Source organism: Megalops cyprinoides, chromosome 7 (assembly GCF_013368585.1).
Source record: "Megalops cyprinoides isolate fMegCyp1 chromosome 7, fMegCyp1.pri, whole genome shotgun sequence".
NCBI classification, from domain to species: domain Eukaryota; kingdom Metazoa; phylum Chordata; class Actinopteri; order Elopiformes; family Megalopidae; genus Megalops; species Megalops cyprinoides.
Genome location: NC_050589.1, coordinates 27,513,595 through 27,531,461, shown reverse-complemented (window position 1 = coordinate 27,531,461; position 17,867 = coordinate 27,513,595). Strand labels below are relative to the sequence as shown.

Sequence of the window (17,867 nt, the reverse complement as noted above, 5' to 3'; positions counted from 1 at the left end):
TCCTCCTCCCTACTCTCTTTACCCTCCCTCTGGCTCCCCCATCCCTTCTCTCGCAATCGTGTGACTCTCTTTCTTCTCTGTCTCTCTCTCTCTCTCCTCCCTTCTTTTGCTTCCCGTTCTCTCTCTCTCTCTCTCTCTGTCTCTTCTCTCTCTCTCCTCCCTTCTTTTGCTACCCGTTCTCTCTCTCTCTCTCTCTCTCTCTCTCTCTCTCTCTTCTCTCTCTCTCTCCTCCCTTCTTTTGCTACCCATTCTCTCTCTCTCTCTCTGTCTCTTCTCTCTCTCTCTCCTCCCTTCTTTTGCTACCCCCCGCCCCCCTCCTCTGTGTGGCCCCGCCCTGCCCTGTGCAGAGTGAACGCAGCGTCTCTCTTAGACGTCTGTATTAAACAGGGAAGTTCAGCAGCCCAGAGGAGACACTCTCTGCGCCACAGCTGGATCTCCGGAAAGGAACGACCCGAAACCCTCACACCAGCAGGACCCCCATCTCACAGAGCGCTACAGGTAGGGGGGTAGCATTACCCAGAAACCACCTCTCTCTCACACGCGTTCTCCCTCTATCCTCTTCAGACCCTGCCCTACAGGGACACTTGACATGAGCTGTTGAGAAATCAGTTTACGTGAAAATTGAACCCAGGATGAACTCATAGGGCTACTTCCTTGCCAGCTGCTCGAAAAGAACACTGAGTTCTTATGAAGAGTGTCTCAAACTTAAATTATTAGGGGGGTGTGTGTTTGTGATAGAGATCTTGTTGAGACAAATGTGTCACGGCATGAACTTTTCAGCTAACCTTAATAGAATGTTAGTGAAAACAGCATTTAATCTAATTAATTAATATTTTGTTCGTTCAGTTCTCTCATATGTTTCATATGAATTACAAACAGCTACAGCTATAAATGAACGATGAAGGTTCTTTTGATAGGTTAGCCTATTAGGTAGATTCGTAACCGGTTGCAGTTCAAGGTTTGTGTGATTTGGCAGTTGGCATTTGTTAACATTAACCCTTGTGTGCATTGTACAGTACCTTGGAAATTAGTAGTTTCAGCTAAATATTTCTTTTGAGAGTATTGCAGTTTGCAATCATATGTTCACATGCGCACACACACACATGCACACACACACGTAAAACACACACACACACAAATGCACACGCAAGCTGACAGAATCACAGCAACACAGAGAAACCACACCCTACCTGTATGTTATCTGACACCCTAGCAAGCATCTCATTACTGAGGCATAAAACTCTTTGCTCCTGAGCCAGAACAGAGAGGTATTTTCTTCATCCTTCCCATCACTGTAGTAAACCTATGGAACTGCAAGGAACGACTGAGAGGAGAGTATTTACTTTCAGACAGCGTGTGTCAGAGTCTGGTGGGCGAATGGTGTGAGACTCAGCTCAAGGCTGGAGCCTGGAATTTGGTGGGAGGCGAACAGAGCACCCCTTCCCCTCCCCCCTTACGTCACAGAGATCAACTGTACCAGTGAATCTACCTCACAAACACAAAATGATTCACCAAGTCGTGGGGCAGCAGTACCCACAGATTGACTGCCAGGATAAATACCTGTGTTTAGCTTACCTCTGTAACTGAAGTCTTAAGAAAGGCTAATACTATACATTTCTGAGTAATCCAACAGTTACTGTTGGACGCATTTGGAAGATATTATTTTTTTGACTACAGCTGTTGCATCCATTGTAATAACAGAAAAGCTCATTTTACAGTTGCAGGTGTACAGACTTTTACAAGGACACATTTTTTTTCCATTCACAGCAGTGAATGAGTTAGTTACAGACAGCATCAACATTGCAACATGTAGGAGGTGTTTGCAAAACTGCATCCTGAGGAAACACCCAGCTGTCAAACTAGTGTTCCACACAGTGGTGTACTTCTGATACTGACAGTTTTTTTTATTATAATCCGATTTCCTGCATGATTTTGCCAGCTTCATTTTGGGCATAAGACTGACTGCCCTGAGGTGCATATTACATGGGAATGTTAATTTGCTAAACACAAGTCATGTTCTTAAACTCAATAATGTGACAGAGTAAAGCTAAACAAAATTACATTTCAGTATCAATGACAATTCTGTGTCTCCAGTTAATCTTATTTTCTCTACAAGAGCTAAGGAGTGGTATCAATTTGAAGCAGGCTGCTGATGGCGGGCAATGTGACAGACTGATAGAGACAAAGAGTCTGTGTGTCACTGTGTGAATGCAGATGTGTGTGTGCTTTAATTTATCAATTAAGCCACACATTGCTATTAATAGCACTGCTGTGTGATCGAGATTCAGTGTAAACCAAACTTCATCTTCACACTATAAGCAGAAAAAAAAACCAAAACAAAGAAGATAACCCAGATTCCTTCAGTGATGTGAGGGTGGGCAGCACTAACCAGGGCGCTAATTATGAGCAGGTAGCTGTTAGCACTAATTTCCATTGTTTGCTGTGGAGCCATTCTGTTTGCACTGTGCAATAGCTTCATGGCTACGGCCGGGCCTGTCTTTTCTGCTGTCAGTCCGCACGCCACTTCCTCTCTGCAGTATCATATCCGAAACAGAAAACAGCATGTCAGAACATGAGGTCACGCTGAATGTTTAGTCTGGGCTGTGGAGAAAAGTATGCAGGAAATTCGCCCTTGGACCTCCGAGTTTCAAGTCAGAAACTCTAAACTGGACCTTCTATGGCTCCCTCACTGTGGCTGGAACGCACATTCAGAAATCACCTCCATCAGTAGAACAGGCTGTACTGGAGTACGCTCTCCCTAATCTCTCCTGGGTCTTCAGCCTCAACGAGACGGGCCACCATTAATTCCACTGCTGTTGGGTAGAATCTGCTAGCGATAGCTGGGCATTCCATATAAGGGCATGGAAAGCCCGGCTCCCGTGGAAACGGGGATGGAAATCAGGACGGGGAGGGGCTGGAATACCGCAGGCAATGGGAGCAGCGACCGCAGCAGTGCCCGGCCGAGAGTGATCTCACTGCCGGATGATGGAAATGGCCATGATAACAACAGGGAAGGGAGGGAAACGACAGGCAGGGAGTTCCATTAAAAACACATCCATTCAGTTCCATTCAGCCCCCACCTTGTGTTAATGATTCCTTAATTTCTTTTACATTCAAGATAGGAAAAGACTCCACCTACATTAAACAGTTAGACATGAATATGCAGACATTCCTTAAGGACACTTTGCTGGAAATTACAGGGCAACATATTCAAAACAGAAGACTTTATATGAGGAACATATACTACATAAAACTATATAAAGCTTCACAGGTACTACAAACAAATTAACAAACTTATGCCAGCTGACAGACTGTTATACATAAAAGCAAAATTTCCATAAAAGCATCATCATCAAAATCCAACATCATTGTAATGTTGGTTATGATAAGGCATGGCAGGAAAGCATACCCCATTAAAGTCTATGATGACCTGCATACCTTTTCATGAAGGTTTATGTAGCTCTTACGAAGGTGTTATTTACTGCTTTTGATGGCTTTATGTAGGTCTAATCAATCAAAACTGTTGCCAGACTGTCTAACCACCCATCCAGTAATTCTCTACCTGTAATAGTTTGCATTACTGTTTCTGCTGTATTTTTTTTTACTTCACATTACATTACATTATTGGAATTTAGCAGATGCTCTTATTTAGCTTACATAGGTTACAAGTTTTACATGTTACCCATTTATAAAAGCTGGATATTTACTGAGGCAATTCTGGGTTGAATACCTTGCCCAAGCGTACAACAGCAGTGCCCCAGTGGGGAATGAAACCGGCAACATTTCGGTTACGAGTCCTGCTCCTTACCACTATGCTACACTACTGCCCCTTCACTATTCCCTACTTGTCATCCACGTGAGAGTTTAGTACTAGGCGTCCCATTGAGTGAGTCAGTCTGCTGAGGGGCCCACTGTAGCATTCGGGGTGAATCATTGCTGGCGCAGTATTGCGTAAATAAACCCCATCCCGCAACTATGCTCGTTGTCCCCCACCCCCCCAGCCTTCCCCCCTGCTCCCACACTCAGGCTAGCGGTTCTCTCTCTTTCGACAGGATGCCTTTCGGAGGAGGAAACAAGTGTGGCTGCTGCCAGAAGACCGTCTACTTCGCTGAGGAGGTGCAGTGCGAGGGGCGGAGCTTCCACAAATCCTGCTTCCTGTGCAGTAAGTCAGAGAGGAAAGCCCCGCCATTTCAGATTCTGTCAGCCACTGAGCTGCTTAGGTCAACCATGAACACTACCCGATTGAACCTTATTGAAATTTAATGCGATTATTTCCAAAAACAAGAACAAAACGGTTGGTCAAATAGGTACTTAAAAGGTAATCAATCGCATTCAGAGGTTATTGAATGTATTTACATGCATGCATGTGGCAAAATATGCATAGAATTTTTTCACAGTAACCTGACATGCACTTTGACATGTCAGGAATTTAGTCCTTGTGTCATATCATATTTGCAATATCTTACGTTAATATCCGTAATTATACTCATTTTAGCAGATGTTGAGATGATGTTGTCTGCATCCTTCTGTTTTGTGCTTGTACAGTACAGTAAGTGGTGAAGAACTATGTTGAGAGCAGTAAGATTAAGGTTAGAGTTACCACTGTGTTTCTTCATTTCCTGAAGTTCACTTCTGCAAAAGTAACCAGCATGCCAGTTGTCATGGTTTATCAAGAGATCATATGATTATCGGCAGCAGCATGAAGGATAGAACAATTGTTTATAGTTGATAGATTAAATAGGAAGCAATGGTACCCAAGTAACTCGCTAGTATAGTCCAAGCTCAGTTTCAGCATCTGCTAATTAAAATGCAATAAAAGCTAATTCAATTTCAAGGGTTCAAGTAATAAGGGGGTGCAACTGATCTTTATATGTCTGTAAACCATATATAGGCTAGTGGAGATTTACTTAGGGTTAAGTATTCAATGTTTGCAAGGTTCGTAACTTGACTTGAATTACTTTAGCAAATATCCTACTGCAAAAACGGTCAATATACACAAGCCATGTCATCCACTAAGTACATAAGTACTTAGTCGTGTCTGTACACCAACCAGCTGTCACCAATCCTGGCTGATTTGGCCTCTAGTGCCCCCTGCTGCCCTAAAGCTGTAGCATCACCTCATAAACAATGACATAATTGGACCAAGCGTTCAGTGCTACAATGGTATGCAAGGAATTCAGCTGAAAGTACAGGGAGGATAAGAGGAAAATATACATGCAGTACTTTTCAGTACAATGACATTTTGGTCTGAGAGGAATGAGAAAAATTTTATGAATTATGGTGCTATTCATTCATATCTGCTACTAATTAGTCTTTTACATCAGTAAGGACATTTCAGAAACAGTTCGTTCCACTACTGTGGTTGCCTACCAAACTAGAAAAGTTCCTGAATTGACACAGAAAACCTACCGTAGAAGTGCAACTAAATCTTGAAGGCACTAGTTCCTTCGTCTTGAAAGTACTGCATATTTGCATTTTATTGAGAGCATAACCTTGCATACTTGCTTGCAAAGATTTGCCAAAGATTTTCAAAAGCATATGAGGACATGGAATGGGGTTCAGTGGTTACTGCTATCAAGATCCTCACTGAAGGAATGTGTTTATTATTTAAAAAAAAGGAAGCAGAGCGTTAAGACATTATTCACAGGGGTTTCAAATAAGAATGCCCATATTTGGAGATAGAGGACGAAATATTACTCTGAATTCATCTCCCTTTTAAGGCAGGATAGGTACTGGCCTGGAATGCTCTGGATGTGGCGCTCTGGTTGTTGCATTCCAAACCACACCCACACTCCCATCAGCAACACTGATTTCATACCAGTGCGCTTTGAGGTCATGGAAGGATTTCACCTTGTAAGCCCTGATCAGTGATCAGTGCTATTGAGGGGAAAAGGGGTTGGTTTGTTATGTGACCCACATGTACCGAGTTGACCAGGCCAGACACTGACTAGAACACACAAACAAACTAGCATCTGTGCACACTTTATAAGAAATGTGTGTTGTCGGGGGTCTATTTCTACACTCCAATGCTACATTTACAATATGCTGCTGTGGTGTTTTCCAAAGATTTAATCCCTTTCTTTTGAACCCTTGCCTATCGTCTGTTATTTGTAATCAAGAGATTGAGTCATGCTTGGCAGCTCATCCAGAACCTAAACCAAAAAACTTCAAAAAGTTTCATTATTGTAGACATGATTGCAAAAGATATGTTTCAAGAAATAAAAAGTCTTTAAAGAGACTACAGTTTTCCCAATACAGTGTTTGTAAACTGGTCTCTTATTCTCCAAGCATAGACCAATACTTCTCCTCAGAGAGTCTGATTGGCTCTCTGATCAATGTCACTGATATCCCCACTACTCTGATTGGTTTCAGTGGTGTGCAAGAAGAACCTGGACAGCACGACGGTGGCAGTCCACATGGATGAGATTTACTGCAAGTCCTGCTACGGCAAGAAGCATGGGCCAAAAGGCTACGGTTACGGCGGGGGAGCTGGAACCCTGAGCATGGATAAGGGTGAATCTCTGGGCATCAAACCTGAAGAGTAAGAGCTCCCTCGCAGAAGCATACAACCCCACTCTACCCCAATAACTTTACAAATCCCTTTTCTCTCCAAGACTGAAAATTTAAAATGGAGCAGAGGCGTAACTCCAGCTAAATAACAAAAATGATAACAATAATATAATATGAAGCTAAACACAGATGGTCATAGATTGGCATCTTCCTCTTGTACTCAGAGCAGGTCCACATCGTCCCACCAACAACCCCAACCCCTCCAAGTTCGCCCAGAGGTTCGGTGGTTCTGAAGTGTGCCCTCGATGCAGCAAGTCCGTCTACGCGGCAGAAAAGGTGGTGGGGGCCGGCAGCGTAAGTACAAAAGACACAGGACAAGCCACTTTTACCGCATTCACTAGTCTAGTGATTGGCAACTTTATGTCATATGACCAATCTTGGCCAATCACAACTGAGTTTTGCGAGAAAAGCAGCTCAGCAGGCCTGAAACATACTTTCCTCAAAAGAAATGTGGCTTTATGGAAACCGTGAGGCATCCGCTTGCTTGCACATTGCCAACAGTAACTGACGCCACTCTCCCTGCCTCTGCTGTGATGGCCTCCCAGCGAATGACTCATCCATAGTAACTCATGCCCCCCCCCCCAGCACTGCCCGAGACAATGTTTACCTTCAGCCGGCATGGCGTTAATGAGAGAGTGTGAATGTGTGGGATGCCTGTCCCTTCAGTGGCAGCAGCCCTGCTCTGTGACCGATGCCAGGCCCTCTCTCCCCGCCACAGGCCTGGCACAAGGGCTGCTTCCGCTGCGCCAAGTGCGGGAAAGGCTTGGAGTCCACCACTCTGGCTGACAAGGACGGAGAAATCTACTGCAAAGGTTTGCACAGCTGCATCTGTGTAGAACACTATGTATGCTAATGTGGTGTAGGGGTAATGAGTGGGCCTGGCAACCCAAAGTGCAAAGTTTTGACTTCCAGGTGGGGCACCACTGCTGTAGCCCTGAGAAAGGTGCTTAACCAGAATAGCTTCAGTAAAACATCCAATCGTATAAATTACATTACATTCATTTAGCAGACACCCTTATTCAGAGCAACTTCCATCACAATATAACATAAGTGTAACCATTCAATTTAAATGAGTAACAGTGTCAGACCAGTGAGCATGAGCATAACACTATTCAAGCCCTACCCTACGTTAAGTTAAATAGACAGTATGGAGGCCAGTCTGGATTAGGCTGTGTCTTCTAAGCAAATAAATGAAAATACATCTAGGAGGAATATTTCTCCCAAATATAAGCACTCCAGCTTCCACAGTATGAGAATTCAGGATTTTTTTTACCTCCATTGTTCCTGCATCCACAGGCTGCTACGCCAAGAACTTTGGTCCCAAGGGCTTCGGGTTTGGTCAAGGGGCGGGGGCGTTGGCACATGCCCAGTAGAGCTGTGGATTGCACCGCGAGGACACCCTGGACCACATGGATGCCATCTGGGCGTGTTCCAGTGTTATTTTCTTACTCCATGACATCAACGCTCGCTAAAAGCCCAAGAGCTCTGAGTCACTAGGGCGGACCTGTCCAGTCACAAATAATGCTTCCAGACCATTTGGCATTCAACACGATTGGTTCTTAAAGGGCAAGGATACGTGTTCCACTGTAAATTATTCAGGAGCATAAAAGTGAACATATAATTTTGGACAAATTACTCGGGTGACAAATTAATTTCACCGTGAAGGCCTCTTAAAGACTACTCAAGATACATATTTTATACATTTTTGTGGCTTTAGTATTATGAATCTTCAAAGTAAAAACATGACTCAAGGTCCCTGATTTAATCTGTTTTGGGGAGGTATGTAACAAGGAAAGAAACCACACGGGTTGGACAGGACACTACAGTTGCGTTCCAAATCAACCCCTCCCTTCCTCTGCCCTATACAATATTCCTTACACAGTGTTGCCCAGGGCAGTAGGAAACAAGTGTACACTTTGGAATGGGACCCCAAGCATTATGACAGCACGTTAAAGGCACTCACACATAACTGACTACAGAGCACTGGCTTTAGGTCTTCCCTACATCACTACACTGCATGTCAAAGACTGTCACTGTACTACCAAGGTCCGCTCAACGCTCAGTGCGTCGCATTTCTATTATTCTGTTGCATACAGATAGATCATTTGCAGTTTTGATTTGAAGTTTCCAGAAACCAAATGTCTTGATGCTCCATTCTCTGTGGCTGCTTGGACTCGCACCATGATTAATGTCACTGTCATTTCAATTAATGCATCATTCAAACACCAAGTGCAGCGCATAATGTATATATAATAGATGAATGGCTGAAATAAACTGTGCATATGTGTAAAAAACTGCTATACCCAGCTTCTTAAAGGGCATGCATTGCATCATGGACTATAAATAGAAACACTGTACTGTACTGTAGTCTACGGTTGTCATTTCCTGAAACTTCAATTGAAAGGCTGTCATTCATTCATAGCATTACATGAATTCACACATAGTATTGCAAAGTTGCAATGGCAAATATGCTCTAGGTTGAAGTACCTTGGTGGGACTTATATACACACACACCTCCTAACATGCTTGCCTTCACTCATGAGGATTGTGGTGGGTTATTCTCATTTCAAGATTTTTTATTGCTTTTCCAAACAAAAAACACAATACTCTAGATAAGGAACTGTTTGCTCTTTTATGTAACATCATTCTTCTACACATGCATACAGTCTGATAATGAACCTGAGATGTGCCCTTACACGCTGGTATAGTGAACCAGGGATAAGGAATCTAGCCCAGCAACTGGAAACAATTGTGCAACACTCAATTACACAAACACACACACACACACACACACACACACACACACAAGTTCCACTTTATTTCAGCAAGCACGTACATTTCTGATTTTGTATTATAATGAGCACAGCCCTGTTCAAAAAGGTAAAACACGATTTCCTAATGCCCTCTACTGGCAAAAGTTTAAAACTGCAATTCAAAACATCTGGCATGTGAGAGGAAAGGCAAAGGGCCCAGTTTCCACAGACAGTAAAATTACCCACAGGCCTCCTTGTGCTTTATAGCACCCTTAACAACCAAAAAAACACTCTTTGAGAAGTACTGAATGGTTCTTGACATGCAAGAATCCTTCTTCCAAACAAACATTTTCCGTGCATTTAATGTTCCAAATATTGTATTAACAGAAAGGTAAAATTTCATCTCAATAACATTTCAGCTTCAATTAGACAAATATGGTGAATAATAACAGTAATGTCAGGCATTTTTATATGTTTTAAAGAAGACATGCACAAGTAGCAGAAGTGATATGAAAAGCAGTGGTGGAAGAATGAGGCCTCATGAAACCCCAAAGTGAATGCAGCCATGATGTGTTATTCATTGACTCACTAATTTTACCCAGTCATAGTGTCTTGCTGTAAAGAGCAAAGTCTTTTGATTGATCATCATACAGCAGCCATACCCATGATGAGATTCACAAGTGTCACTCTCCCATCACTAATGCACATGAACTTTTGTGGAAAACATAAAGCAATAAATGGAATATAGCAGGCTATAGCAAGAAAGCATATAGCATTGCGTAATATTTGACAGAAAAATCGGGGTTGAATTTTAGCTTGGGAATATTTTACTATGTGAATAAAATGAGAAATGGTCCCTTTGTAAATGACGGGTAAGCTTGTGTCTGACATTACAAAGTATAGCAATAAGACTTTTTTAACTGCTATTAACTTTTTAACTTCTGCAGTAACTATGAGTCAGCAGAAATGAAGTGAACCATTAAACTCTTCCGCAGGCCTTTCCTGCCAATGTCCAGCTGAGTGACAGCTGCTCACGAAAAGTTAACAATCTCCTTTGCAGTTGTTTCCACTCTAGAGCTGTGGTCAAGGTGCAGTGAGCCAACAGCGACTTTCATAGAACTGGCACTTACATGTGAACTCATTTACAAAGCTATGCAACATCTCAGGGTTCTTATACTGAATAGGCAAACTTATCCAATCAAAGCTGGAACACACACAACCAGGATCAAATATGTATACATTTAACAGCAATGAGGCAAAGCACTTTTTTAAAGCAGGAGTTCCCTACATTTAGATTTTATGTGTAATAATTTATCAAGCACTCTTACCAAGAGCGATGTCCAAAAATGGGTACAAAAAGGTCAGGCTAAGAACTGAGACAATACCAAATCAATGTTCCAATTGATATTAAGAGTCATTACATAACATACAGCATTCTGCTAAGTTCTGCTGTAACTACTTATCAGTCTTGACTTAGGTGAATACCAGCACTAACACTAATACCTAAAAATCATTATGCACAAAAATGCACAAAAGTAAGAACAAGGCAAGTATACTTAAAACAGGACATATTTTATCTCAGGTCATTATCTGAACATTTCACTTCAATCAGATTAGCTGCAAAATGAGTTGTGTCTAAAACTAGCGGGCACACTGGGTTCCCAAAACCAGGTATCCCATGCTACGTCAAGATAACTATACATAAGTGCAGGCCTATTATTATTTTCGTACTTTATTCATTTAGAACAGAAGTAAAGAACTGCTGTGGAACTGTCAGTAGCACTGCCTCCTAAAATCTTCAGGGTCACAGGTTTGAATCCGTTTCATTCTGAGCAGATTGTGGAATCTCCGTGATTTCCTTAATTACGCAAGTTCCATCCGAATTTATTCCCATCCAAAGTTAGTAGCTAGTAGAAGTTATGTAGACGACACATTTATCTTGGGTGAGTTTATGTTGCTTTGTTTCCATCCGATTTCCGTTTCGATTTCCATACAGTGAGTTACAGCAAAATACTGTGCAGTGAAATTAATCACGTTAATTACACTGCTCCAAATGTACAGCAGTTCCAAGCCCAGGATTTGAACCGTCAGCAAACTGATTGAGTTCACTTATGTCTATGCAATACTTACTCTTACACTTCCTACAAACTTTATTAAATCCTTTACAGACTCACACATGTTATGTAAATCTAAAAATTGCTCTCGACATGACACGTGACTGTGTCCACTTACGCCTGAAATACAAGCCCTTTTTTTCAAACTACCGTCAACATATTTTGGTTTGTTTGATATTCAAAACATGTTTGGTATGGCTATGACTAATGTCTCCTTATCGGGATTCCCAGAGGAATGTTCTACAAAACTTTCGCTCGACATGGTCAATAAGCGTCAAAGCGCCAACCGTGGATAATTCCCAAAGAGGTGACCCGCGGTGTCTGTCAAGTAGCGTTAATATTTAGGAAGCAACTGACGTGCCCTTTTACTTTATTACTGCTGGAGACATTTGCAACACCCGCCAGTCAGTCAAGTGGGCATGCTTTTTTGTGAATGGGTATCAGCTGTCACACTGACAGTCAGCAGTAAACTGAAGCCGGGAAATTGTGTCGTGTTAAACATAGGTCTAGATCGCATGACATCACAGACCGGGGCTGGGCCGACAATCGGGCTCTGAGGAGGGGAGGAAAACCTAAGTGCTGGGCAAGTACAAACATATCCTGCGGACTGAGGCTATAAGCAACGCCATCGAGTTGCTAAAACTGGACAATTTACGATGTAGAGGAATTAAGACTGGTTTGTAACCAGCGGTAGTTTCTGAAGAAAAGAGATTCGCGAACTTGGTTTAAAAAAATAAACGGACCCTTAGTTGGAACTCAAAAAACAAAGATATCGCCATCATCGAGAGCAAAGATAAAGAAGGAGTCCGTTTTCCGTCAGTGATCTCTTTTACATCTGGATACGCCGTCCAATGAATACAGATGTTTCGAAAGCTCTGGATATGAACGAGAGCTGACAAAGACCGCTGAAAAAACAAAGATTCCATCATTCTTGCGCAAAATAGACTGGACACATTCTGGAACGATGGATGCACAGAAAGTGATGAAAGAAGGATTGCTGGAGAAAAGGAGCAACGGACTGCTGCAGCTGTGGAAGAAGAAACGTTGCGTTTTGACGGAAGATGGACTCCGCTTATATGAATGGAAGCGCAGTGGTAGCGGCGCGTCTGGCTCCGGCTCCAAAGCAAAGGAGCTGCGCTTTGAACGGATGGCCACTGTGGACTGTGTCGAGTACAAGCGAGGACTGGTCTACTTCACTGTTGTCATGGCAGGAGGCAAAGAGATTGATTTCAGGTGCCAACAGGAGGGGACTGCCTGGAACGCAGAGATAGCCCTTGCCTTGGTACGGTTTAAAAACCTCCTTGCCGTGCAGACTGGAAGGACCAGACATCTGTCACATCTGGGCAGCACTGGGGAAGGCGAGACGCCCGAGTCGTGGTGAAAAGGGAAGTTATTTGATGAAGGTACATGAGTGGTACTGATACACATTATATTCCATTTATAATACTAGTGCATCGCGTAATTGTGTCTCTCTTTGAATCTTAGAAATATACAAGGATGGTCATGAAACGTCAGTCCTACTGTACGATAGCCACATCTTGCTGTTGCTGTTTTTTTTTTTTTTTTTTTTTTTCAGAAGGAACACGTTCTTGGGGTGGTCCAATGAAATAGTGAAAGCCTTTATGGTCCATTCTAATTGCGCAGCATTTTTTCTTCAAAAAGAACATTCCTCATTCCCCCAGGAATTAATTACAGCTGCGCGTTCCAAAATAACATCTGCTTTTAATTTGCAAGCCAGTAGCTATTTGGCTTTGAAGACTGGCAAAACACGGTATTTTAAAATGAACTACACATGCAGACAGCGTCATAAATATGAAAAAGTTGACCAGCGAAGTGAACGGCTCAGCAGCACCGCATAAATTGAGCACATGTCAACAATGAAGCCCCTCTTATTTGTACCTCTTTTGGGAGTACCAGTTACTTAATACAATTCTACAACATAATATAGCTATAATCATTTTGATAGGAAATAGAAATTAAATTATAGGAGCAAAACCTGGGCGCCCCCACATGTCTGTGTCACTTTCAGACGCACGTGGTGTCACCCACAGTTGCATTGATAAACTGGGCATTATTGTACCGCTTGCCTGCTTTGTAGCGGTCGCGCCAAGACAAAAAGGTGTAGCAAATTCAAAATTCTCAAGCAGATGTATTTTCATCTGACAGTATGACACCGTGTCGGCCACTTTGCACCTTCATAATGTCAGGGGATGGAACTCTGCAACAAGAAATATTTTAGGTTCGCGCTGAAAGCGGTACGGCTTGTTTTCATACATGAAAGGAGATTGATAAGGAAGTCCCCAAGCACATTTTCTTGATGATTGCTCATGGCTAAAACACGTAGCTCGTGGGAATAAAAGGGCAAGACTTAAAAGAGTTCTCAAAAAATGCCATTTAATTGTCATGTCTTGCATAGTGTATGTTCACCCCAAGCGAAATGCAAATAGCTGTCTAAAATAAAAATAATAATAAAAAAATAATAAAAAACTTGTCTTACTTGCACCTTTATCTGTGATCTATTCACGACATTTCCTTAATTCAGCTGAAACGTCTTGGCAGAAGTATCAGTAACTCACATTTTTGCTCTGACAATAAATCAGTTACGATCATTTACAGTGGACATAACCATATCCTGCAGTGAATTAAATTAGAGCACAAAAACTGCGCCCCCTTTTAAAAAAGAACTAAATTGACTTTTTTCCCTCAGAATATTTTCCAATAATGGCGCCATTTTCTGTGATGTATGAGTCAGTGCTTTTCTGGAAATCTCAAATACAACTGTGTTCATTGCCAGAAAAGGCCCAAGTCCGGCTGTATGCATTTGTGATATCCAGCATGTCTGCTTTAATGTAAATTGCATGACAAATTTTATGTGTCATTCTGTATTCCCCAGGCTTTTCTGACCCTGGGCCTGGAATAGGATCTGAGATGGTGAGAGCTCTGTCAGAGGGAACAGGACTAAAGGATGTTTGGCTTACCCGCATGGTATATCGCATTTCTTTAGCGTTGTCTCGGAGGGCTGGACACTGACGCCACGGGAACAGCGCCCAGTTCTGAGCATGCTTGTTTGCTTCCTGTCCGTCCACACCCTGCTTTGCTGGAAATTGACCACTGACGCAAAACTCCTCGGAGTTCCAAGCAAGGGGAAAGAATCAAGTGTGTGAAACTCCCATGGTGCAATGCTAGGAAGAAAAAAATATCCAATATCCAGGGACTGGACACTCCATTGATGGCTGCTTTTTACAGTAAAACCTATTTTATTTGTCAGTATGAGTTAATTCACTTAGCATACAACAAAACGTGTTTATTTAGTGTTCCTTTGCTGTGTTTATGCGAGCAAAAGGACATGGGCCTCTCTGTGATTCACGCCATGTACTATGTTTCTTTTCAATAAAATCTTGAGCTACTAGTACAAGATGGGCTTAGAAGGTGTTTTTGCAATTTAATCATTTTGGCCTACATGAAGCCTTTGGCTGAGGGCAGAGAAAGTAGAGAATGACAGCCTTTCTTGAACAATGCACCTGTAGTTTCCTTGAACGGAAATTCCACGGTCTTGGAATTTGTGGGGAATTCTGTCTTCTCCAGAATCTTAATGTCGTAACGTGTGACCCCCGAGGTAAATTTCAACCAAAACTTTTTGACCGTCAGAAAACACACTCAAAGTGTTCTTGCCCATACCCTTGGTGGTGACCCGGCAAAAATGTATTATACAATACAAAACGTATTGCAGGGCTTAAATACATTTTAACAGAAACAGGGTTGTCTGTGTTTCAGTTTGACAGGGACTAAAATGGATGGTACAGGGAGGGGAATTCTGACCGCACATTTATCTTGGAATGTCAGCATTATATTGCATCTGCATTGCTTGGAGACTGTTCAGTCTTACAGACAGCTGGTCTGAGAGACAAGGTTAGGAATGGGAACCACCAGGCCTGCATAGTTTCCTACAGCAGATAACAGACCCTGAGTATTTCATTCACGTTCTTTCCTTTTCATTCCATTGAAGATGCCAATTGTTCTTTAAAAACATGTGCTTAGTATCTGCTCATGGCGATTTGTACTCATTGTGGTTTGAGGGTCTTCTGGTGTAAAGGAATGTTGCAAAATCTCAAAGAAAAGATAAACTTTTGTCAACTGTGTTTCATGGTTTTCATGGTATGAATGTACTGAGGAGTTCTGTCATTTCATTTAAAGATGTAATTGTGGCCTTTCTAATGCAAAGTCTTGGTGTCAGCACTGTTTGGATATGGAAGATTAGAGATCATACCAAACAATGTTTCAGTCATGAGTATTTGGCAACTAACTGAAAAAGGAAACTGACCCCAGGTGACCAGTGCACAATTAACATTTCTCAGCAAAAGAAAAGAAAGAGAGTAAAAACATGGAGGAGATGATGTGCCAAATAAGAAGTATCTTTAAACCCTGTAACCATGATGAGAGCCATATTAACCCTTTCATACGTGACTTATTTTATGCCATGTAGTGTGCGTGTTATGTTACATGGTTTGTTATGTTTCCATTAGCGTTATTAAGCTTCTCATAGTTTTCACCGCCACATTTGCTATACTTTGTAGCGTTACATCACTGTTTCCTCAAAGCTAATGTTAGCTAAAATTTTTACAATATAGTGTTCTAATTACACCGGTTTGACTATATGCGCAAAAGGGTTAATACATTCTGGCTGTCCCCCTGGTCGGGGGAAAACAAGCATTCAATCAGGTGGTGGCAAAGTTTTGAATTTCAATATTGTTTTTGCAGGGGATCAGGTAGTGTCAGACATATTCATTCCACTACCTGAATGGACTACTACCAAAGCAATGGTACCAGTGAACGGCAGTGAATGTGAGAGATGGAAAATACTGTCATTGGAGTGCTATATGTTGTGTATCAGCACAGACACTGACTTTCTCTGTAATGTAGGTAGTCTGATAAAAACAAATAAAATGATAGCTGAGTAACAGATTACGTTTTACCAGTTTCCAATCAATCAATCAATAAATCAGTCAAAGTTAGTCGATTCATTCTGCAGCAGTATAAAAACGGTGCACACCATGCTTACCAAAGAGAGACATTTAGAATATATATTGGAAAAGAAAGTTAAGTTCATAAATTCTGTACCTCGTCTTAATTATGCTGCAGCTGCATATTCTTTTTATTTAATGCAGCTTCATCATGAGGCACTTCAGAGCTCGTTCTAATTGGCTCATGGTGCAGCCCTGGAGCTTTGCAGCAGCTGAGTGGGAAGTCGGCCGTTTTTAAGGCTAATGAGGACGAGCGACCTGTAGCGCTCAAAGGCTGCCACTTTCGGCTCACCGGACACAGCTGCGCGTCTTAAATGTCGGCCGAAGTAAGCGTGGGGCTCCCTCAAGGTTCGGGTTACGAAACATAATTTTCTCAACCCGCTGGTCCTTTCTGCCAACACATAGAAGCAGGCTCTTCCCATCTCTGCAGTGCATCACAAATAGAACTGACTTCAAAGTCCTCGCCGTAATGCGGTTGTCTTATTTGCCTATTAGCGGGTCAGGAGTGCCATTTTCACACCCCCCCGAGTGAAAGCCTCTTTGTGTTCTTCCCCGGCGTTTGCTGGCATGTACAAGGTATGCAGAACCGCAGACATGTTGAACACATTCAGCTGACAGACACAAACACAGTGTATGTGCATCCGATTGGTATCGTCGTATGCTTACTTGTAGCCTTGTGCTAAATCTGAAAGTATTCCAGGCCTTAATGTTATTTTATTGTGAGAAGGGGTTTAGTAAAGGTTGTACCTTAAAAGTGGAAGGGACAGTTTTCATTGCAGAGGAATGTGGCAGCGTTTGGTAGTGGGAACCTGATCATTTGCCATCAGAGGGAGTGACAAGGAGAAGCCAAGGTAATAGTATTGCAGTTCTGTATCCTAGGAGCAAATATGTACATGCGCACGCCGAGAGACATCAGTGAAATCAGACAATTCACCCATTAACCATATATTCCAAAGCACTAAAATTACAGCTTGTACATATCCAGATTTTTCTTTGTTACTGTCTGTTCATCTTCACTGCTTCAGACCATCCTGTATGTCTCTGGTTTCAGTGGGTGTAGCTTCTGCCCTTATAAACTGACCATGGATCAGTTTCAGGTTATCTTCTGCAGTGGTATGAGGTAGGGATTAGGGTCAAGTAACCTGATCCTGAATCAGTTTCACAAAGCCTAGCAGCATGAGCCGTTGCACAACTCCTCCCCATCGCCGGATCATGACGGACAGCGGACAGTTAACCCCGCCCACTCAACATAAATAGGTCAAAGCTTACAGAGGTCTCTACCACAGTTTCCCATGGCACTGAGAGATCATATCCCACCTCGGGTCACCTGTCCTGGTTAGGGACCGTGCTGGCTGGCCGGCCCAGCACCCGGATGCTGCCCACGGCTCGCTTATAATGAGACGATTGTC

General features: G+C 42.5%; 2 protein-coding genes across 2 annotated transcripts; both read left to right on the top strand.

Moving 5' to 3' along the window:
- Nucleotides 1-263: 263 nt before the first annotated feature.
- csrp1a (cysteine and glycine-rich protein 1a) lies at nt 264-8,864 on the top strand. Its single transcript, XM_036533409.1, has 6 exons — nt 264-498; nt 4,053-4,162; nt 6,373-6,541; nt 6,735-6,864; nt 7,289-7,382; nt 7,867-8,864. The coding sequence occupies exons 2-6, from the start codon at nt 4,054-4,056 to the stop codon at nt 7,941-7,943; spliced, it is 579 nt and encodes a 192-aa protein (XP_036389302.1). The 5' UTR covers nt 264-498; nt 4,053; the 3' UTR covers nt 7,944-8,864.
- A 3,140-nt stretch (nt 8,865-12,004) lies between these two features.
- On the top strand, nt 12,005-15,164 carry phlda3 (pleckstrin homology-like domain, family A, member 3). The gene is made up of 2 exons (XM_036533410.1): nt 12,005-12,840; nt 14,331-15,164. The coding sequence occupies exon 1, from the start codon at nt 12,402-12,404 to the stop codon at nt 12,816-12,818; it is 417 nt and encodes a 138-aa protein (XP_036389303.1). The 5' UTR covers nt 12,005-12,401; the 3' UTR covers nt 12,819-12,840; nt 14,331-15,164.
- Nucleotides 15,165-17,867: the final 2,703 nt, after the last annotated feature.